At 36.9% G+C, this 24,543-nt stretch overlaps 1 protein-coding gene across 17 annotated transcripts in view; it reads left to right on the forward strand.

The window, feature by feature from the left end:
• Positions 1-24,286, forward strand: part of PRRC2C (proline rich coiled-coil 2C) — a 94,628-nt gene extending 70,342 nt beyond the window's left edge. For 9 of the 17 annotated variants that reach the window (XM_005609655.4, XM_023640242.2, XM_014739409.3 and 6 more), the window contains exons 21-35: positions 1,142-1,330; positions 1,472-1,723; positions 2,926-3,018; positions 6,148-6,249; positions 9,527-9,728; positions 12,079-12,282; positions 13,676-13,788; positions 14,168-14,304; positions 16,467-16,698; positions 16,912-17,034; positions 18,074-18,292; positions 18,700-18,803; positions 19,136-19,262; positions 20,151-20,387; positions 22,413-24,286. In XM_005609655.4, the coding sequence (XP_005609712.1) occupies positions 1,142-1,330; positions 1,472-1,723; positions 2,926-3,018; positions 6,148-6,249; positions 9,527-9,728; positions 12,079-12,282; positions 13,676-13,788; positions 14,168-14,304; positions 16,467-16,698; positions 16,912-17,034; positions 18,074-18,292; positions 18,700-18,803; positions 19,136-19,262; positions 20,151-20,387; positions 22,413-22,667 (2,589 nt within the window). In that variant the 3' untranslated portion in view covers positions 22,668-24,286. 17 annotated transcript variants of the gene reach the window in all.
• Positions 24,287-24,543: the final 257 nt, after the last annotated feature.

Below are 24,543 nucleotides of genomic sequence, written 5' to 3' on the forward strand. Positions count from 1 at the left end.
CTGTATTTGAAAGTGAATATTCAGATATTAAAAATAAATATGAATGACATGCCTATTCATACTCTTGACATTGTTATACTGATAAATATGACAATAACCTTACACAGTAACTGATTGACATACCAAGTTTAGAGATGCCAAAAATGATGTGAAGTGGTGATTGGATTATAAGACCAAGGCCTGAAGTTGAACTTTGTCCCTAGTTTTGCTTTTTTTTGTTTGTTCTCCCATGAAAAGATTGTTTTAAATGTCCTCTGGCTTACAAAGCACCTGTCCTCCAGCCTTCCGCTTGTTCATCTTCTACCACTGTTCCTAATACCTACTGTGTTCCAGCCTCACTAGCCTTTTTTATTCTGGACGTTCATACCAGCTGTTTCCTCTCCCAGACATTTTCATTGATTTTTAGATTCAGTTTCAGTGTGACCTCCTCAGGGCCTTTCTCTGTCTGCCAGTCCAAAGTGCATAACCATATCTTAGTTTTTGCATATCCTTTATCTGACTTTGTAGTTGTTTATTTTCTCCATCGCTATAATGCAAGGTCTGCAAGTTAGATTGCAAGTGTTTGTCTGGATCGGTGCCTAGCACAAAGTGCTACATATATTAGCTGTTTAATTGATGAATGGATTCCTAAGGTGTGTGCACTCCATTACCAATCACAAAGTACTTTAATGTATATTACTTCATTTTATTTTTAAAGCAGACTTCTTAGAATTGGGTGACACTGGTGTTACTATCTTTCTCCTCTCCCCTGTTCATACATTCATTCATTCATTTATCTGTTTATTTGTTGCTGGTGGTATCTTCATTTGTTTGTTGCTTTTACATTTGTTTTAAATGATGAAATTACTTACTTAAGGCTGTCACTTGCCCATGATCACAGTGATGACACATTAAAGGGGACTTTGAAAACTTAAGTCTTGTGCTAGTTTTCATTTTGTCAGTTATTTTCTAATATAGATCAATAGTGGTTAAGGGAAAGTTCTCTTAAAACATAATCACTGTCGGTGTATCTCAGTTAATACATAGGTTGCTTCAAAGTTCTTCTCTTGTGCCTTTAAAATTTGTGCTAGTACATAAATCATTCAGTCAAATTTGATCTCATTTTGCTTTGATAGCAAGTTGTTAAATATTCCTTTACTAGGGAACAAAGAATGGTCAAGAAAGTGGAGTTGACATTGGAATTGACACCATTCAGTTTGGTGCTCCAGCTTCAAACGGGAACGAAAATGAAATTGTTCCTGTGCTTTCAGAAAAAACTACAGACAAAATACCTGAACCTAAAGAACAGCGGCAGAAGCAGCCACGGGCAGGTCCTATCAAAGCCCAGAAGGTGAATATAATTCATATTCCAGATAGAATTGTGTGAAAGCGACTAATACGTGTGGAGAACAAATAACAGTTTTAAAATTGAATTTAGTTTTCCGTGAATGTCTTTGATCATGATGCCTTTTTTCATAAACAATGAATTTAGCTTCCAGATTTGAGTCCAGTCGAAAACAAAGAACATAAACCTGGTCCTATTGGAAAGGAACGTTCATTAAAAAATAGAAAAGTAAAAGATGCCCAACAGGTGGAGCCAGAAGGACAGGAGAAACCAAGTCCTGCTACAGTCAGAAGTACAGATCCTGTGACAACAAAGGAAACCAAAGCAGTTTCAGAAATGTCTACTGAAATAGGAACAATGATCTCAGTATCGTCTGCAGAATATGGTACAAACGTGAAGGTAAGCAGCATGCAGTGACTACCAGTTCCTTTGATGAAAACCGTGTCTAAAATGAGTGGGGAAAACAGTAAGGATATAGGGGTTTTTTTGCTTTTTTTTTTTTTTTTTTACCTGAGGCCTATAAATTCTATAGACTATATGAGTTATTATTTCTACAGAGAAGATTTTATTTTATGGTGTGCATATGTAATCTAAAAAAATTCCTTACAGTAAATTCTTTCTTTCAGTGGAAATTTACTCTTAATTCTGAACTATTGAATAGTTTAAAGTAAAAAATGCCTACACAGGATTAGAATGCTTTTCGTTGGGTTTGTAGGCTTTGAAAGAATTGCTCTATATTACTTTTTATTTTGTTAATGGAGTTGTAGAGCCTTATCTTGCCTGCTAGTGAGATTTTGAAGTCAGGAAACAAGGCACACTTCTGGTAACTCCAGTATAGCCAGTTTTCCTGCAGCGTTGGAACGGATCACTGTTTCATTGGTTGAGCACTAGAGGAAGTAGTGGACTTGCATTTAGGAGCCACACTGAATGACAGATGCGTATGTTTAAAAATACTCATTAAGACAAGATACACTGAGTGACTTATAGGGACTTAACACTTGTGGGAAAGCAAATAGATAATTGCCATTTCATGGTCACTCCGGGACATAAACTCATTGAAAAGAAAGGTTGATGGAATTTTTCATATTATTTGGATATTTTTCTTGTTAATTGCCATACAACTCAACGCATGTAGATAAAAAGCTCATTTGATCCAAATCTATCACGTTTAAAGAGATTCATGATGATAAATGAGTTTATCCTAAAACCCTAGTTAATTGTGACAAGTAAGATCTTGACATTCATTTTTCTGTGTTATTTTGAAGAGAATAAAAAATCAATAGTTTGAAGTAAGCTATAGGTTGAGTATGAGAACAACACAGAGAATTCTTTTAGTAATCCACAAAAATAGCTACGTGGTGCTGACAACAACCTCCTGGTACTATGCAGTGCATTCTTAAAAATGTACGGAACCCCAGCAGTCGTTGAAGTGTTACTGCTTCAGGAGTGATAAGTTAAGATTTGAGTGAGTTGAGTCTTAAGGTCTGCTCTCCTCTCCTGCCTTCTTCCAAATCAATTTCATAACTGTTTGTCTGTCTTGAGAAAGTGACTCATTAATAACTCAGTCTAAAATGTATTTTTTCCCTATTCCTACTCCACAGGAGTCTGTAACAGACTATACCACACCTTCTTCTTCTCTGCCTAATACTGTGGCTGCCAGTAATGCGAAGATGGAGGATACTTTGGTTAATAATGTAGGTAACCAACCTGAGATTTGGCAAGTTTGGATAGGAACCTGGCTATTGTTATCTAATATGTACTGTATGACCAATATTTACTCTTCTCAGGGAAAAAGTTGATAATAAATTTGTATTTAGGACCACTGTAATATAATTAGCTAAAGTAGTCAAAGGTGAGTTTTTATCTTTCCCCAAAAGTCAACAGCTTTCCATTAAGATCCAGGCTTGTGCTTAGGCTCTGTTTCATAAGTACTAATCCTATTAACCTGGTTTTGGTAAGAATTTTTGTTCTTAGCTTTCATATTGTATAGATTCAGCATTTTATTTGGTTGGTAATTTTGTTCTTAAATGAAAACCTTTTTATAGTGCAGTGAAAGCTCGCAATGAAAACAAAAAGACAGTGTTAACACAGAGGCAGGTATTTCTTTTTGAATGCTGGACCTTGGCAACATTCATGTTTTGAAGATTGAGCTATAATGTATTTGTAAGTACTTCAGAAACTCTTATATGCGCTATTAAAAGGTGATACTAAGTGATATAAATTTGTCTCCAGTTTCCTAGAGCAACGATACTATAATTCAAGATTGTGGTAAAACTCAGTACAGTTCCTCGTTTTGCCTAGTTCACTGACTGACAAGTGAAAAATTATCAGCCCAAAAAAGTTAGTTAACCTGCTGTGGTGGAAGAGCATTTTAGAATTTACATCTTTGGCCCTTGTTTTTGAGGACAGGTATGGTAGAAATTTGGTTAGCTGCTCTCATTTTTAAATATAGCCCTTTATAATAAGCAAAAAGGCTTATTCTTTTCAAAAGTATCCTTTACAGATATATTTAGAGGTCTCTTACAAAGGACTTTTCATTTTGAGAATAAAAATCTCAATTGTCTTAGAGTGTTTTTCTTATGCTTTCTTTTCTTCCCTCTAGCATCAAGTATATAGAATTTTAGAGAGGTGAGATGCATTAGGGATCATTTAATCCAGTGTTTGTAATCCAGCTGAAGGACTCTTCATGTGTGGTTGAGGAAGAGGGAGAGAGAGGAGTGAGTCACAAATTTTCTCTTTGCCATGGGAAAGTTCTTGAGGAGCTGATTGATGTAAATTTGTCCAGTTTTCAGATGTTAAAGAACTTCACTTCATGTGCCAAATCCTTTTCCTGTGACCTTTTGGAGAAAAGTTTAAATTTATTTAATTTCCTATAGGAAGTAATGGAAAACTTGGGAAGGACAACAAGACTTCCTGTCCATTTAAGTGCTGTTTTCACTATGTAGATTATCAAACTTTCAAATCAGTAACATCCCAAAGTTTAATTATACTTTTAATTGTGGTGTTTTTTTCTCATTTTTAAAAAATATAGACTATTTCTTAGATGTTACTTTTTCAAGAAAAAGTATATGATGCTTTCTGCCAAACTACTCTCTAAAAATATAATTTATGAAATATGTATAAGGAACGAAAGCTCGTTGTTCTCAGAACCCTTAAAAGTCATTGAAAATATCTGCCTGAGCATGTTAATGATTTCCGTGTGATCTGTGAGGCTCGTTGACACAGTGACCTGTGTACGACGACTGCTGAGGCGGAGAGAGCCAGTCTTGTGTATAAACAGTCTACGTTTGATTTTTAGCAGTGTATCCAAAGTATGTTTGAAAACAGGAAGATCAGTTTGGGTCAAGCAACATTATAAATGGTCCTCAATGTGGAATGATTTCACAGTGTTGCTTATTTGTGCCAAGTGTGGTGTGATCTGAACTTACTGTGGTGTTAAAAACAAATATGCTACATGGGAAAGACTGGGAGACATTGTGAAATGTTCCTTTTTCATTCAGTTTGTTTGGGGGTCCCATTTCTTGCATAGAACTTTTGTCTTTTTAAAAAATTATACTTAAGCCTTATTCCCCTTATTGAGGCTTACTGCACTTTTTTAGGATCTGAGCTGATATGTATTGGCCAGTGTTACCTAATAGTACAATCGTTTTGAATCTTGAAGATTTCAGTGCAGGTGGTGTTTTTGATAATTATAGCACAGCTATTTTAAAGATTTGTAAAGTAATCTTCATTAAGTAGTCCATGGTATTTATAAATCTCTGTAAGATAGTCTATAGTATCGCAAAGTGATTATCTTAAAACCCCCAAGCATGCCGGTCATTTTACCTGAACAACTGAGTGAACCATCAAAAAATCAGTCATATAGTAATACATGATAAAATCTCAAGTTTCAGAGACTTAGAGGAAAGAAAGAGATATGAATAATGAGTTTCTAATATCTTCAAGTTTGTAACAATATTTGCCATGATCATTTTATTACTATGGCAAAGCAGTTTGTTTAGTGTAACGAGGTGGGGGCAATATTTCATACTTGCCTGCTATTACTTTTGTTCTTGAATCTTGTTATAAGAAAGTTGACTGTGTTGCAGGAAAAAGATTAATTTTTTTTTTTAAACAACTTTTTTTTTTTAAGATTTTATTTTTTTCCTTTTTCTCCCCAAAGCCCCCCAGTACCTAGTTGTATATTCTTCGTTGTGGGTCCTTCTAGTTGTGGCACATGGGACACTGCCTCAGCGTGGTTTGATGAGCAGTGCCATGTCCGCACCCAGAATTCGAACCAACGAAACACTGGGCCGCCTGCAGCAGAGTGCGCAAACTTAACCACTCGGCCACGGGGCCAGCCCCAAAAGATTAAATTTTTTATATTTGGATCCCATAAATGGTAGAAATTATATTCCTTAGAGTTTTGCTACACAAGAATATGGTCCAGGCCTCAGCATCACCTGGGAGCTTCTTTGAAATGCAGAATTTCAGGCCTTACACCAGACCAACTGAATCATAATCTGCATTTTAGCAACAACCCCAGGAATTCATATGCACATTAAAATATGAGAAGCTCTGCCTTCGAGTGTATACCTCGTATTTGAGACATTCTTTTTCTGTCAATTTATGCATAAAAAGGCAGATAGTATTTCTTTTCAGAAGTTTTATCTCAGATGTCCCAAATTATCGATTACTGTAAATACGGTGTAATTCCAAGTAATCAAATATTCCTGTTGGCTCTGATGAAAAATAAACACCCTTAGAGTACATTAGCATTATCGTTAATGGGGCTTTCGTAGCAGACTTAGTTAGATTGTGATATGTGTTGCCTGCCTTTTCAGGTGCCCCTGCCCAACACCCTTCCCCTCCCTAAGAGGGAGACTATACAACAGAGCTCCAGCCTACCTTCAGTTCCTCCCACTACTTTCAGCCTCACCTTTAAGGTATGTACAGCATCCATATCTGAAGGGCCTTGATTATTGCATGCAAGGGGACATAAGTTAACAATATTCTTTTGGTATTTTTACTAGTTTTGTGTGTTAAGCAACAATACTAAGCTGAGGAAATGGAGTGATGTCAAATTATTCCTTAAAATTGTATTAGCTTCTAATAGCACTTAGCAGTGACTCATATTTAAAGTGAGACCTATTATGCTTGTGAATTTTGCCTTAAAAATACAGGAAAGCATTTATATGCCATGTTTGTACTGAGTTCCTCTTAGAGATCTTAATCTTTGGATATACTGGTTTGTGTACAAAAAAAACAACTAGCTTGATATTGCATGTTTTTTTATCGTAAGTGTTGATAATGGTAAGAATGCTAATTTTTCTGTCTTTCTTATAAATCATGTGTGAATTGAGTGAATGCAGTGTAGTAATTAGAATATTTTATGAAGAGGTAATTGATTAATGCAAATGATTTTCATTTGACTTTTGTTGGATAGTTTTTTAATAAGGGGGCAAAAGAGATTTTAGACAACTCATGCTTTTTGATGTCAAGAAGCTTAGGCTTGTTTTTTTAATCTACAATTTTGGGCTTTGTTACTAATGCTTTTTTATAATTGAGTTATTTGACAGTATTTTAAATCAGTTGTTCACCTCAAGATTAGTCAGTGGTTAAGAAAAATGCAGACATGGAATTGAGTGAGGTTTTTTTTAAGTGCACTTATTTATCTCATTGGTGCTGTTTGTTGAGTTTATAATCTGGGCAAGTATTTAACCTCTGTTATAGCGGGGCTTCCTAATGCTGTAGTGATTGACAGTGAATGTTTTGATCATCTTCAAGAAAGTGGAAAACTAAGTCGTTTTATGATGTGACCAGTGTTCCTTTTGAGACTATTTTTGTTTGAGTCTCCAGCCTGCTGACCACTTGTCCTCTTGTCCCTCCATGTCTTTGTAAGAGGCTTAGTAAATTACAAGTTTGAGACTATAAAATTTGATAAGACAACCGCTTCTACTTTGTGTCATCCCCGTCTTTACCCAGTCCTTACTGTTTACTGCCACTTCCTATTCAGCCTTTGTTGTTGTCTTTCCAGTTGACAGACTGTCTCAGTTTGTGTTTCGATCTCTCTCTTACATGTGGTTTTTACCTTTATACTATTCAAGGCAATAGTATAATTTCACATAAGCAAATATAATATCATCATTATTCTTTACACCAGTTGTTAATTCTTCAGAAAACACATTCAGCATGGCCTTTCACTTAATGTTTTTAACACTCCAAGAAGAAATAATACACATTTCAAATGGAAATTAATTTAAATTAAAGTGCATTAGCTTAAAACTTTTTCTAGTTTCTTTATTTTTTTTAAATCTTTCTTTTTGAGGAAGAGTAGCCCTGAGCTAATATCCGCTGCCAATCCTCCTCTTTTTGCTGAGGAAGACTGGCCCTGAGCTGACATCCGTGCCCATCTTCCTCTACTTTATGTGTGGGACGCCTGCCACAGCATGGCTTGATAAGCGGTGTGTAGGTCCATACCCAGGATCCAAACCAGCGAACCCTGGGCCTCCGAAGCAGAACCTGCAAACTTAACTGCTGCACCACCAGGCCGGCCCCTCTAGTTTCTTTATTTTTACTAGTTCTGACATCTCTCTTTATTTGGGTAATATATAAAGTATAGAAAAATTCTACTGTATGGATATTCTCGACAGTATATTTGCCAAGGGGAAAAATGAGTATAGTTAAGTATTTGTACTTTTTATTTTCCTTGATTTTTCAAAAATAGAATCTCAATTTTCTTGCTTATGAAATGAAGCCAAATGTATATCGTCTATGTGTTATGCAAGTTTGATTAGCTGTGATTTATGTGTTCTCAAGACAACTGGTATAAAAAGCATTGTACTATATAAAATTGCTCTAAACCATAAAATTTCAGATAGCACAAGCAAATTGTATTATGCCTAACTTCCTAAGTGTGTTTTCTTTTACTCCCCCATACCCCACCCGAAGACTTTTGTTTTAAAATAAAATACATTTGGAACCAGCAAGGTGATTTAAGTTGGTACTTAAGGACCTACAAACTTCGTAACAATGGTATTAAAAAATCTTACCTTGTAGCTGAATTTTATAGATTATCTTGAGTTTTCCTCTCAGCCCAGTATGTGTACTAGTAGAACTAAAAACTTTAAAATCTGTGTATCTGTTCTCTTCCTGTTCAAGTACTCTCAGGATAGTTAAGGGTCTAAATCTGTGCTCTCTAGTTCAGTATCCAGTAGTCACATGTAGTTAGTGAGCACTTGAATGTGGCTAATCCAAGTTGAGGTGTGTGCTGTAAGTGTAAGATAAACTAGACATTGCATCTGAAAGGCTAATATTTTTTTAAAAATTAAAACATCTCAATTTTTACATTGATTATAGCTTTTAGTTATATTGTAGCTGTATTTATTGGGTTGACTAAATATGTTATCAAAATTAGAGTTACCTGTTTATTTTTGTTTTTTAAAACGTGGTTACTAGAAAAATTTAAAATTATAAATGTGGCTTACATTTATATGTCTCTTGAACAGTGCTCCTCTAGTCAGATTTGGAATAAGACCCGTTTTTACCTTTTAAGAAACTAGGAGACTACAGCTAAAACCAGTGGCCACGAGTATAAATGGTGACAGTCAGTACCTGAAATGCTTGATGAGGTCTTAATCTGAAACAAGAAGTGTTTCTCCTGCACCCAAGCCTAGAACCTATCTGGTTACATTTGCCTTTTAAAACACTGTGAGCATAAAATAAGGCTACCAAACAAAAGGTACCTCTCATCTGACCTTTGAGAACCGTTGGCTTAAAAAGAAAAAACAGAAGGAATGGGTATTTGTGGAGGGCCTTTAGTGCCTTTCCTACTAGAGTCAGAGCCGTAAGTGTCAGTCCTAAAGGAACATGGTATTTGTGTTCCCTTATTCACTGGTGGGGTAGGGCCTCATATTTACATGATACAGGAGCTGTGACTTTATATATTTCACTGACCTGTTTGCCAGAGCCATCAACAAGCTCTGTAGAGACAGTGTTTGCTGCCTCCCAATTTGAGTAAAGGAGCAAAGATAAAGAGGAAAGTGAAAGGTTTAAAAGCCCTAGGATCTTAATCATTTATTTTTGTGGTTTTTCAAAGATTATGTTTGGAATTTAGATAGATATGCACACATGTATGTATATTTTTGTGTATGTGTATATTAGTCTGTTAGCATAGTGATTTTTTTTTTTTTTGGCTTTACAAAAATGTCCATTTTATTGCAGATGGAGTCTGCGCGTAAGGCATGGGAGAATTCTCCAAATGTAAGGGAAAAGGGATCTCCTGTAACTTCCACAGCACCTCCAATTGCAAGTGGAGTCAGCAGCAGTGCCAGTGGACCAAGCACTGCTAATTACAATTCCTTCTCAAGTGCATCGATGCCTCAGATTCCTGTTGCTTCAGTCACTCCCACAACATCGCTATCAGGTACAAGTTTTTTGTATCTTTCCTTTAAATATCTTAAATTATTTAAAATTCCTTATGATCTTTTTCTGTTTATTGTCCCTCAAAAAAGTTGTTTATTAAAGACGTAAGATTGCACATGAGATAACTGTCAGCTGTTTTGTAAACTTCTTGCTGCTCTCAACCCTCTCTCCTCTCTTTGCCCCGTCCTAATTTTAGTTGGGTTGGCAAATATTTTTTGATGACTTACTAAAACATTTTGCTGGACCTTCTCTTCTTTCCTCCCGCCCCCACCCTCCTCACTAAGATACTAATGAGTAATTGGTGAAAAACTTTTTATCTTGTTCTTCTAAATTTTTCTATAAAATTCGCCTTTTGATTTTTATTTTTTAACTATTATACAGCTAATTAAACCAAATCAGAAATAACACAGAATCGTGACGCTTTTAAAATTTTTGTGATCTGTATCTAATTTGAGGGAGCTATTGGCCTCAATCTATTGGGTTGACATTTATTTTTCTGGTGAAGAGTTAGGGGTAAAGAATTTCTAGTGTCTGATATTTGAGTAAATGACATCCATTGGTCTTTCTTTATTTGTTTTTAAGGAGAACCAATCAACACCCCAAGTTAGAAGGTGTTTTCTTCCACCTGTGTGTTATTTTTCACCAGTGTGTGATCCTTTCATTGAAATGTATCTCATTTGGGGGCTTTATGTTTCTTAAATAATCACAGAGGTTGTTTGTAAAATGCTTGACTCAAAGAAAGTACACCCTTTACCGTATGTATAACCATGTTTCTATTGAAAACAAATTATATTCCAAGCTTTCCCAGTATTCTCTAATGTTTGCAAAGCAGTAGGAAGCCCCTTTCCAATAGATATAAAATATATCCAGTACAGAATTTACTTTCTTTGGTTCTCATTTAGTGATTACAATACTGTTTTTTAATATTCTGACATTCTCTGTTGGTTTTAAGTACCAAAAGAGCTGGTCTTTAGGGTGTACTACAGTTATTTTGATATTATGTGGGATCACATGTATTAAGACAAACGCAGAGATTCAACTCAAGGAATGTCCCACCTATTTCTCGTCTTTCTTTAAAGCTTTTCAAGCATTCCTCATCACCCATTGCAAGGCATCTTCATCGTGCTTGCTAGCTTGCGCCCTAATCTACTTTGGTGGGCAGGGGATGGGGCCAGATGGGAACCAGGAGAGTATGGTAGGAAGATTAGGACATAAAGGGACTGGGAAGGTTCCTAGTTCTTTCTTTGGAATCCAACTACTTCCTTTCCTCCAGGTCTAGTTTCCCCACACTCCCCTCAACTAGGAAAAAATTTTAACAGAGACCTTCTTGCCCAGTTATCCTAGTGGTAGAGACTCAAGTGGAAGAACAGAGGTACCTTGATCTTGGTCCTCTCTTAGATAGAACATCATTTAACATCTGGAAATAATGATAACTGTATCTCACTTTTTAATCAGATATCAGTCTCGTCATTTGCTCTAGTATTGCAGTCATTATAACTCACTGATCAATAGAACTAATTGCTCCTTTAAGATCTAAAGTTTTATAATTCCACTTTTTTGTTAATAGTTTGTTTTTAAGATATTACTGTATACTGGTTTTGACTGGTATATATACAAGGAGGGGGGACAAGGAATATACCTGTAAGTTTATGTGACTTTTTTGGAGCCACTGGGGTCTCTTAAGGCCAATTTATATTAGTAATTATTCTTAAGATGTAGGACTTTATCCGTCTATGTTCTTATGTCTTTGCCTGGCCTTTAATAGATGTTCAAATATTTGTTAATATATGAATGAAGCTCTTAAGAATACCTGTAAGGTATTTTGCTGGAAAGGGGAATATCCAACCTTAAGTTTACATAACTTTTTAGGAGCAATTATGATCTCTCAAGACCCATTTACATTCATAATTATTCCTGAGGTTCAGCATTTTGTTCTTCTGTGTTCTTATATTTATGCCTAGCCATAAATGAATGAAGCTCTTGATTATCCTTTTCTCTGTGATAATTAAAAACTAAATATTAGTTGAGGCTAAACTGTAACAACCTTGTAGGCTCTCAGCCTCCTTATTTTGTGAGATTAATTTTTTAATTTCCTCCTTGTTTTAATTTTCTATTGTTTATATTTCTCCGAGTTTTATATTCTTGTTTGCATTTGGTGATGTGTTCTTTCCTTTTAGAAGCCACCTCGTAGCCCCTTTTGGCCTGAGGCACAGTATATGAGTAGGTGATAAGTACATGGTGGGCATAAACATGAAGTTTGTGGTTGGTGCTTGAATTATCTTACTGTGAACAACAGCAACACTTTAAAATATGCTACATCTTCTCCTATTTTGTCCCTCTCCCAAATATAGGAGCTGGCACATATACTACCTCTTCTTTGAGTACAAAATCTACAACCACATCAGACCCTCCTAATATTTGTAAAGTGAAACCCCAACAATTACAGACAAGCAGCCTGCCTTCTGCAAGTCATTTTTCACAGTTAAGCTGCATGCCTTCCCTTATTGCCCAGCAACAGCAGAGTCCACAAGTCTATGTGTCTCAGTCTGCAGCAGGTAAGGTTTTTAGCATGGAATATAAGGAATTTAGAAAATGAACTCTTTTAAATGCTTATTTTTTCTCTCCTTAGTTACTCTTTGAAGTTTGAGTATTTTTTTGATCTGCTTTGCAAAGTTGTTTCCTCGTAGAATTGAATGCTCTCTCTCCTTGATAAGCATTGTAGGGCTCTTGGCAGTTGTTTCTTACACATATGTTACATATATATTAGACAAATTAGTGTCTAATTTGCAAAGTACCTTATGCATTTGATGTTATTCCAATCAAATTGGAAAAGTTTGTTATCTGAAACTTGACAAATTGAGAATAAAGTTCATGGGGAAGAATAAACCTAAAAATAACAAAAAAGAAAGAAAAAAATTAGATATTGGGGGTGGGGTAAGTTGTCCTATTAAGCATCACAATGTTCATCTGAGTTAAACAGTAAATAAACGTGAAAATATTCAAACTCAGTAATGATTTAAATTCAAAATAAAAGAACAGTGAGGCGATTTTTTGTCTTTCCATAAGGGAAATATTAGAAATATTGATGATACCCAGCATCTTTAATACCCAGTATCTATAAGGATCCTGGGTATTAGTAATAGGCTCTTAAAGTACATTGCTGTTGAGCATATAAATTGGCATAATTGTTTTAGAACAGTATCTCAGAATATTTTATGTGTACAAACTCACTGTAGTGACGATTTCATAGTTAGGAATCATCATACAGGTAAAGTTATTAATCAGAGGTGTATGTACGAGGGTGTTCATTCATTGTAGTAGTATTTTTTATTTATATATATATTTTTAGATGTACTTGACAATTTTATTGCTAAAAAATATCCTCTGGAGTGACAGCAGTATTGGTTATAGTATTATTTATAATTGTAACAAATTAAAAGCAGCATGGAAAGTTCTCCAAAACATAGTATTATATAAAAACAGCAAATCACAAAATAATATATATAATACATAGAAATCTGTTAGAAATGTATACCAAATTCTTTCAGTTTTTAAATGTCAATTCTTTTGAACTGTTTTGCAAAATTCTGGTACGTAGATTTAAAATTGGAGTGGATTTGCTGGTAAACGAGTAGGTTCATTTTCAGTTTTAGTAGATTATATAAGATTTTACTAGTTTATACGGAATTGGCAGTCTATGAGAGTATCTGTTTTTCATACCTTCACAAGCACTAGAGTTTCGTTGTTTTAGCTTGTATATACTTGTCTGCTAGAAATCTAGCTTCTTTTTGTATTTGCATATTTTTACATTTCTAGTTTTTCCTTGACTGTATTTTCAGAGGGCACACTTAATTTGAAATCTGCTACAAAACTTGGTTTTTCATTACCAGTTGGAAAATTCTGAAATGTAGACACTTATTAACGCTTGTTTTTCCTAATGGTCTGTAGCTCAAATCCCAGCTTTCTATATGGACACAAGTCATTTATTCAACACCCAACATGCACGATTGGCTCCACCATCCTTGGCTCAGCAGCAAGGCTTCCAGCCAGGTCTTTCTCAGGTAAGTGTCACAGACTTGTTCCATCCTGTATTTGTTTCTTGGCATTTGTATGATGTAATACTTATCTTGGGCTGTTAAGTAATAGACTCTTTGAAGTTATAATCGTATATTAACAATATCAGACAACCCATGATTACCTTGATATGTATTAGCAAAATTTTAAAACTTTCCCAGGTTTGCCAAAGCTTAATGATTAACAATGTAGAATAAGTAATGGGTTGAAAGGAAAATTTAGATGTTTACATTTGGTTTTGTTTTAAAAGGGAGCCGAACATGGCATTAATCTTTTATTGTTTTCGTATCTCAAAATTTTTCTTTTTCTCAAGTGTTGTGATTTGTGTATATGGTGTTCATATATTGTTTTTTCATTGCATTGCAGCCAACTTCAGTTCAGCAGATTCCAATCCCTATTTATGCACCACTACAAGGACAGCATCAAGCCCAGCTGAGTCTGGGTGCTGGACCTGCTGTTTCTCAGGCTCAGGAATTATTCAGTTCTTCCCTTCAACCATATAGGTACATGCTGTACAGTTATTTATGATCTTGGCAACAATGTAATTGCCGAGCCTTCTTGCCATATCCCTGCTGCTCCTTTTCCTTCCACCCAAATGCTAGGATGACCCTGTTACAAACTATATTAAATTATTAAGCATGTTGATTATATGTTGTGAACCTGAGCCTCTGGTAATTTCAATCAGACTTCATTGAACTAAGTCAAGCCTCGGCCTGTTGAAGAAGAGGATAACAACAATCCGATAATAATTTGAAATCACAGAAAATAGCTGCTAAACGTCCTAAAAGTTTAAGTGCCGTGTATGTCCCTGCTAACAACTATAAATCCAATCCTGCTCTGTTTAAGAGCTGGAGTGTGACAGATAACAATAGTATGTAAGAGGGTGGAGGCCAGGGCGAATGTAATAGAAGAGGAGTAGTAGAGTGTCAGACAGAGAATAGAAGTAGTGGTGATAGTGGTCACAAGTATGCCGTATAGTGTAGAAGAAACCAGTCTTTTGAAGGATTCACTGAAAATTATCTTTGCAGTTAAGGAAGTAATGAAAACTGATATTTATTGAACTTTCCTTATATATGATAGCCATTCAGCCATTTAAACAGAAATGTAATGTAAGCTATATATGTAATTGTGGCTAATGGCTGCTCTATTGGAAGGCACAGGTTTCGACATTGAAAGCAACTTGTATCCCTGCCACATCGTTCTGCTGCTCCTTGCTTCTCAGCCCAGTTAGCATAGTGTTGGTTAATAGGGAATCCCTGAGTTAATTTCTGGCAGCACGGGGTGATTTATAACAGTATACTTAGGTTTTCCCATTTTATATTTGAAACATAGATTATAAGTAGACATTGTGAAGGTTACTTGTGACCCTAGCCTAGTGCTCCTGCTTAATGGCTTTTGTTCCTACCACATATGTCAGTTTTTTAAAAGCGTGTTATTTATTGATAATATTATCTTTAATTCACCACTTTGATTTAGTTATTCTTTATCATGGCTTATTTTTTTTTTCTTTTGAGAAAGTTTAGCCCTGGGCTAACATCTGCCGCCAATCCTCCTCTTTTTTTCTTTTTTTTTCTTTTTTTTTCTTTTCTTTTTTTTTTCCGCTGAGGAAGACTGGCCCTGAGCTAACATCCATGCCCATCTTTCTCTACTTTATATGTGAGACGCCTGCCACAGCATGGCTTGCCAAGAAGTGCGTACGTCCACACCCGGGATCCAAACTGGCAAACCCCAGGCCACCAGAGCAGAACATGCAAACTTAACCACTACACCACCAGGCTGGCCCCTATCTCAGCATTTTTAAATGTATAGATCGGAAGCCTCCATCCCAGAGATAAGAGAGCAGTCTGTGATTAGGTTTCAGTGTTGTAATTATCTTTTTAAAAAGACCTTTCAAATATGCCGACACAGTATTAATAACTCTTGTCACCAAGCTGTATATTACATCCCCATGACTTATGTATTTTATAACTGGAAATTTGTACCTTTTGACAGTGATAGTGTGTTGCATATTTGAAAGTTGCTAAGAGAGTGGGTCTTAAAAGTTCTCATCACAAGAAAAAAATTTTTAACTACATGTGATGGTGGGTGTTAACTAGATTTATTGTGATGATCATTTTGCAGTCTGTACAAATACCGAATCATTATGTTGTGTAACTAATATAATGTTATATGTCCAGGATAAACAAACAACTTTGTGAGTAATCCTGATGTGAACTACTCTGCTTCATTCCATAGAGGTCTTGAAGCCCCTAATAAGATATATATATAAAGGGGAAGTGATGAAATACAGATAATAAAAGTCAGAGCTATTGGTGCTATAAATTTGAATAGAATGTCAATACTGAAGAGAAAAACAGCGGATTTGGTGCTGAGCTTCCTAGTGAACATGAGGAAAGAGAATTATTCTCATTGTTCAAGAGGAGAAAATCTTACCAGTTTCTCAGAAAGAGCAGGCTTTTTCCAGAACTTTTACATGTGGAGCTTTGTTCTACTCAGGGCTCTACATCTTGAAACAAGTGCCTTAGACACAGTCTGCGTTCTCTGCTGCTTTTCTTAATTGCGCTGATTAGAGTAGTTGGTCATTTGGGATGCTCATTCTTACGATTTCCAAATCCCAGTAGAATTAACTGCCAATACAAGCCTTTTCTCTTTAATACTTATATAGATCTCAGCCAGCCTTTATGCAAAGCAGTCTCTCCCAGCCATCTGTGGTCCTTTCTGGAACTGCCATCCACAACTTTCCAGCAGTGCAACACCAGGAGCTTGCCAAGGCACAGTCGGGTCTTGCCTTTCAACAAACGTCAAATACTCAGCCTATTCCTATATTGTATGAACATCAGCTGGGGCAGGCATCAGGCCTGGGAGGTTCCCAGCTAATTGATACACATCTTCTCCAGGTAAGGCTGGGGTAATAGCATATACTGTCATTGTATTCCTATGCAGCAGACAGGTTATAAAGAAAAAATGTTAAAAGACACAGTGAAAAAAACAAAGATCTTCCTTTTTATCTAATACTAAAATTCTTAGAGATTGCTTTGAAGCACAACCTTGATATCTGAATTGGAAATTATTTCAATCTTATTGCTATTTTCTTACAAAATTTTTTCTAGGCTAGAGCAAATCTTACCCAGGCTTCAAATCTTTATTCTGGACAAGTTCAACAGCCTGGTCAGACAAATTTTTATAACACTGCCCAGTCACCGAGTGCTCTCCAGCAGGTAAACTATGGCATGGTAAATTTCCTCAATTTTCTTTATTATTATTATTACTACTACTGCTTTTGTTGTTGTTTGGGAATTTAAATAGGAGCAAGATGGGGGGTGGAGCAGTGATTCTCAGACTTTTCTCTGAGGTGTCTAGGGATTCCCTGGGTTCTCTGGTAGTGGAATGTACTTCAGTCCCACAACATCCTTCTCCCCACCACTTCAATCGCTTCTACTTTTTACCTCTTTTTTTCCCATGGGTTTTTATGTAATCATTTATTTTAATGAAGGATTCCATGACTATAAAAGGTTGAAAGCCACTGTCTAGGATGTACAGTTACATGTGTGATAGGAGCTTTACCCATTTGTGCTAGAGGCAAAGGAAGGCTCTGAAGACCATCACACTGGTTAAGAGAACACATAGGACCGTGTGCAGAGTATGACAGAGCGCACAGGACAATTTCTTGTGTATGAATGTAATAATAATCTACAGTGAGAAATGTATTTTTTTTTAAACCATCTCCTCTAGCAATGTCATTAATCAGCTTACTCTTTGACGGTTGGTGGAGGGCTGGAGGAGTAAGGCCAGGCATCAGTGACTTTAGCAGAAATATTTTTGGTGGCTGTTTTAGGGGTTGACAATTCATAAATATATTACCTTATGGACGTTCAAATTAAATACTGTTTGTACGAAAACTGAAAGGTTATTTTTCTTCTTGGCATAGCTCATTTGACCGGACCTGAAAACAGTATAAAAATGTGTATTTCGGAAGTTCTGACTTTCTTAAATTGTATCCCCATGATTTTATTGTATTTTATGATTGGCATGTCCTGTAGATTAATTCAAAGATAGTCATAATTATTTCAGTTATATAGCTTCTCTACTACTAATCTGTTGTTGCACTTTTAGTCACTAAGCAAAAGATTCTTGTGAAATCTATTAATATATTGATATATTCTGTTTAGATTCTCACCCAAAAGTATTTGAAGAGTAGCGTGTGTAGTTACAGGGATAGACGGACAACAGGTATAAGCAAGTTGCTGCAGTTTCTGCCTGCTTGTTTTCTAGGTTACAGTACCTTTGCCAGCATCCCAGCTTTCCTTGCCTAATTTTGGATCTACGGGGCAGCCTTTGATTGCTCTGCCTCAGACTCTTCAGCCCCCATTACAGCATACCACCCCGCAGGCACAGGCCCCGGGCCTCAGTCGTCCTGCACAAGTGAGCCAGCCTTTCAGAGGATTAATCCCAGCTGGGACACAGCACAGCATGATTGCGACTACAGGGAAAGTAAGTGGAGAGAAATGTACACAGTTCCTTTGAGTTTAGATATATGCATTTATGTAGTCTATAAAAATAAAATGCATCAGTTTTTGCCACCCTTCAGGACATCTCAAACCCCCATGTGCTTATTTTTTATCACTTACTTTTAATGTGTTTGGCCTCCTATGGTTTTTACCTAATAACAAAGAATTCACAAATTTTGTGGAAGAGTTGGATTTACACAGTCTCTTAGACTTTTCAGGCACAATTTGGCCGTGGTAATTTGATGGTATTTGAAACCTAGTAATAGGATTTTTGTACTAAGGGTCTCTGCCCTTTGCTAAATTTTTAGTCTTTATATATAGAATACTGAACACAGCACTTTAGCTTATAGAATTGCAGAAATGTTAGGTTTATTTTATGCTCTTTCTCAGATGTCTGAAATGGAACTCAAAGCCTTTGGAAGTGGCATTGATATAAAACCCGGCACGCCTCCAATCAGCGGTAGAAGCACCACACCAACCTCTAGTCCCTTCCGGTAAAATGGGCGTTTAAATTTGCTTCTAGAATGTCCACGTAACTGAGCACCGTTTGTTTGTTAGATACTTAATAGGTTACCAGTCCTGTGGTAAGCATAAGACATTCTGATAGTTTTATCTAAAACGTTAAGCTATTAAATTAATCTAGCTAGTATCCTTTTCCACCTCTGCCCCTCCAATGTCTCTTCACTACCATAATGTTTGGTAACTCAGCTTGGCAGATTTTCATCAACTGCCGAGTATGATGAATCTACCCAGAGCAATGTCTAAAGATCTAATGGCATTATTTATGTGGCACTACTGTACTGACCAGTGATGGCTTCTTTCCAAGGGCTACTTCCACAAGTCCGAACAGCCAGTCCAGCAAAATGAACAGCATTGTCTATCAGAAGCAGTTCCAGTCAGCCCCTGCCACTGTGAGGATGACACAGCCGTTTCCTACACAGTTTGCTCCCCAGGTGGGCAGATATGAGTGAGAAATGAGTATTAGTTACTTGCAAATGATTGCTACTCTGGCTAATTCTCTAATTTTTTAATCTTGCCATATTATAACCAGTTTAGAAGCACAGTTTTTAATGAGAAACAGTTTCTTATTTGACAGTAAATTTATGACTCTTAGATTCTCTGTGATTTTTAGTTAGACACAGGTAGTAACTGTGTAGTTCTACAGCAGACAATAGAAACAGTCGGAAGATTCCCCACACAGCTCTGATCATTAATCTCAGTCCTGTTCCGTTTATCTTTTTGAAGAAGTTGACTTTTCAGAGAAGGGTCCCAGTGCTTAAAGGTTTTAGGTTTAAAGTTGTTTTTTTGTCTTTTAGGATAACTGTGTATAGTTGAGGTAAAATTTCCAACAGATGTTCTAATATATGTGTGAAAATGTTGGCTTCTCTTCCCTTTGCTGCTCATATGGAAGGACTAACTAAAATTGATAAGAGCTCTCACAAACTAGAATTGGTTGCTGAGAAAACACGTGTTTGTCAAATTAGTATTATTTTTATTTATCTTCAGATTATGTTTGGTATAGGTGTGTGCCTTTTCTACAGTTCTACCTTTTTTTTTAAATATCCTAATTAATAACCTTTCTTTATCCCCTTCCGAATTTGTAGCTGAAATGCTACAACCAGTGGAAGTGTCCTGGCATGCTTTGCCTGATTTTCCTGTCAGATTCTCTAAGCATGGCCTATTTAGTTTTGGTCCCTATAATAGAATGGCACTAGTCTGTACGCTTCCTTTCACTGGCACAATGGGCACAGATTTACTCTGAGATAAGCCAACCCGATCTAGTTGGCAATTTTTTTTTTTTTTAACAGTTCAATGTTGTATGTTTTGTTTTTTTCACTCAGATTCTCTCTCAGCCTAACCTGGTCCCTCCATTGGTAAGAGCCCCACATACTAACACCTTCCCAGCGCCTGTTCAGAGGCCGCCAATGGCACTGGCCAGTCAGATGCCTCCTCCGCTGACCACAGGCCTCATGAGCCATGCTCGTTTGCCACATGTAGCCAGGGGTCCTTGTGGATCACTATCTGGAGTCAGAGGTAATCAGGCCCAGGCTGCGCTGAAGGCTGAACAAGACATGAAGGTTAGTACAGCGTTAACAGCCAACAGAGCAAGAATCTGTCTCTGAACCATGTCCTAAGATGCCTCTGGACCCCTAACCATATATCCAGGCATTCACTGTCTTAGCAGATTTAACCAAGCTAACTACTTATATTCATTCCTTTTGTTTTTTTAATTTCTTTTTCCCCCCTTACTTTTTTCCTCTTTTTTATTTGTTTGGGATGGTTTTTTTTTTGGTTTTGTTTTGTTTTTTGGGGTTTTTTTTCCAACTGTAGTCAGCAAACAAGTTAACATTTTAAACTCTGTGGCCAAATGAATTGCTTCTGAAGTAAATATTTGAGGGAGATCTGAGTTTAGCTGCTATATTTTTTGAAAGAGCAAAAAAGTAATATGGATTATTATAGGCTTCCCCGTTTTCTTTTTTTTTCTCTTCGTTTTTCTTTTTTTCTTCCCCCCTCCCCAAGCTTAAGATGTAGATCATGGTTATGTGAAAACTCTGGAATGGGTAAGACACGTTACTTGTCTTGCTTTTTCTTCCCTCGTGAGTCATCCAAGTATGGTTTTCTCCTCAAACTGTTTTCACACCCTTTTTTGCCTGCCACCAGAGGTGGCTGTACAGTGTGTGTTTGTAGATGAAGAACTCAGAAAAGCACTTTGGGATCCTTCGTGATAAAAGGCACTGATAAACGTGAGGTTTGCTGATGCAGAGGAGTGCCTTCAGGAGTCTGTGTGGGGACAGTTTTTATAGCGTAAACCTTACCTGTCTGCCTGTACAGCCAGCTGAATCAGTCTTTTTCTGTACTTAGACTTGACTTTAGAGGTCTCGGTAGTTTTGCTTATTTTGTCACTATATATCTGAGGTCAGACTAGAACAAAGAAAAGCTTAATGCTTTCAAACAGGGAAATGTCCATAGTAATGCTTTACTCTGAATTAGAAACATGTTTATGGTAACCCTGTTAGAGAATTCGGTTGACTGACTAAAGTTTCTTTCTGGGTTGATATCTGTTGTTTCTAATCCTGAGTAATCAAATTTAAAGACTACCCTGCAGTGAAACTCTTATTAAATATTACCTACTTTTATTAAGGCTGTGAGCCTAGGATTTCCGTCTGTTCCTAACATGAAAAATGCTAGTATGTATAGAAGTCCTGGGAAACTATTAGACCTTGGTTTCCACTTTTTCTCCTGGCTCCTTGGCACTTGATTTTGATGCATTCCCATGTTGGAAGTGACATTAGAGCTTAATAATGGGGTGGGGGAGGGCACAGATTTCTTGAAAATTGCTTCAGATCTTTGGATAAGATCTTTGGATAGTACAGGTTATCTCTAGAACGTGAAGGGGTTTTATTATATGCAAGAGGTATAGAAACTTAAGTTGTAATTGTATGTTACATGGTATAATTTACAGATTGACGTAAGTATATTCTTTGGGTCACATAGTCAATAAAACTAGGAAATTATTTTACCAGCTCAGAATGTGGTAGGAGCTATCAGAACTTAGTGATCAAGTGAAGTTGTAGTTACTAATTTCTGATGCTCTTCCCCTGCAGAAGAGAGCTGTGGGAAGAGGACTCAGCCACAAGACATTTGGTCCTAGGTGTTGGTAATGCCACAATATAAGTGCTTCCTTTTCCTTTTGTTATAGACCACATATTGATAACTAGAAGTTTTAAGTGTTACATATGTGTTTTCAAATTTGCAAGCAGGTTCCCTAAATACAATTTGATATCAATAAGCTTTGTTCCAGAAACGATACAAAACCAACAGCAATTTCTATTTTATTGTTTTATAAGAGGGCAAACTTTGAAAAGGTGGTGGGAGGCGGTCCTGTTCTTTTCAAATGTGTTTTAAAAATCACATGGAATGTTTTCAAAGATAGGAAGAAATCTATCCATTAAAAGCTGAAAGATCAATGAGGTACTTTTTGTTTGGGCCAAACCAGCGTGGGGAAAACTGCTTTGTGATTGGTGACAGAATGTGACCTGAGATGGATTGACAGGCGGTGGTAGCGCTGCAGCATCCTCAGTTGTCGTTTCTCATTTTTTAAGGCAAAGCAGAGAGCAGAGGTTCTTCAGTCCACGCAACGGTTCTTCTCTGAACAGCAACAGAGCAAACAGATAGGAGGCAAAGCTCAGAAAGTGGACAGTGATTCCAGTAAACCCGAAGCACTGACTGACCCTCCTGGTGTCTGTCAGGAAAAAGGAGAAGAAAAACCACCTCCTGCACCTGCCCTAGCCGCCAAACCTGTCAGAACTGGACCCATCAAGCCTCAGGCGATCAAAACTGAAGAAACAAAATCTTAAAGGCTGTGGTTTATTGCCAGGGATTGGGGGAGGGGAGAGGGGAACGAGGGAGAATGAAGTCAGATAATGCCAGCAGCCAAAGGGGTAAAACGGTCTGTGACATTATCCTGTCCAGAGCTTGGAGGTGCACAAGGGACATAGGAGCAATTTACACTGACACACAGCTGCTACACCAGTAAAATGAGGCTTTGCCAGCTTGTACCTACTATATAACACGCATTCTGTTGATGGCATCTTCAGTCAGAATTTATATACAAATATATGCACACATTCCTTGAGTGCATATAATTTAGAACTACAATCCTTATGGTTAGGTGAAATACCAGAAGTATGAGGAAAATAACACTGCAAAGGAATAGCTTGGCCTGAACAATGTGGTGATCCCAGCTCATCCATCAGATGTGGTTTCTTTGCTCCCTTATGTTCTTTGGATATAGTTAGAGCATTGGTAGGCTTGGTGGTGAAGAACTGAAGAGAACTGGTGCTGGATAGAGGAGCCTTATTTTTTATTATGGCAGCTTGCTATTTTTGTAACATGGTGATTGAGTTGAACACAATCAAAGTACCGTAACTGATCTTCCCTTCTTCCTGGATGAGTGAGCAGATGATGGAGTATTGATATCAGCATCCTTGAACACAGCCAAGTGGGCAAGTGCTTCTGTTTGAAACGATGCCGTTTGGGTTGTGGCCCGAAGCTTTGAAGTGCTACTCCTTTCTTCATGGGGCTCTTACCATTCAAACAGCAGATTTGGTAAAGTTAGGTTGAGTCTTGCTTGCCTCCACTTGGTCATCTTTGTATGAATCCAATGGTTTTGGGGTTTTTTTAAAACGGTTTTTAGCTGATATTCATGAAAAGCAGTGAGTACTTAGAACTGTGCCTCTAATGAACGGAAATCCTATCTTAAGAAGGTGCATTTCTTTACCAGAGCTGTGTCATACCATCCTTTGGGCCCTCTGCTGGAAAAGTAGAATCAAGTCTCAAATAATGCCTTTTTAATTGTATCCTCTAGTATTATAGATGTAGGGCAGTACTGTATCATACCTCTGTGAATGTAAAATATCTTGTACCTGCTTCATGATACGTAGTAGTGACCGTGCTTTATCAGAGCTGTTTTTAATGATGTTATTCTAGAATGTTTTCTTTCCAGATGATGATTGAGAAGCTAATTTAAAAAATGGTGCCAGGTACCACAACAGTAACAGAACTTTGCTGTTTTCTGGGGTTTTGTTTTTTACCTTTTTTTTCTTTTTCTTTTTAATGGAGTGTGCTGGATGTCCTATAATTTTGTTCAGATGACTGCAGAACCTGGAAAAGCTGTTGCTGCTATTGATGCATAACATACTGCTATTGATCTTTTTATATAAATAAATATATATATATACATATATATATAATTTGAATTTTTGAAAACTTTAGCTGTGCTGTCAACTTTGGAAAAAGTATCCCAGTTGTACCGTGTTGGGTTGGCATTGTACAGAAATTAACAGCCATATTGGTCTAGAAACGTTAAACATAATTTTTTCCATTTGTACAGGGGTAACGCACTGTATTAAATATGTAAGGTCTTATCTACATGGGTTTGATTACAGAACTAATAAAGTATTCTCTAAATAATGAATCTTGGAGCTTCTCATCCATTGCTAAAATCTGAAGAGGGTTTGTCGTGTCAAAAATAGTGAACAGGAGTACAGTATGCTCTAGAAAAAGATTATCATCCAAAGACTTGACTTCTGACTTTCAGGAACTATAGAGGGCCGGCACAGTGGTTAAGTGCGCATGTTCCGCTTCAGTGGCCTGGGGTTCATCAGTTCGGATCCCAGGTGTGGACATGGCACCACTTGGCAAGCCATGCTGTGGTAGGCGTCCCATGTATAA

This window comes from Equus caballus, chromosome 5 (assembly GCF_041296265.1).
Source record: "Equus caballus isolate H_3958 breed thoroughbred chromosome 5, TB-T2T, whole genome shotgun sequence".
Classification (NCBI taxonomy): domain Eukaryota; kingdom Metazoa; phylum Chordata; class Mammalia; order Perissodactyla; family Equidae; genus Equus; species Equus caballus.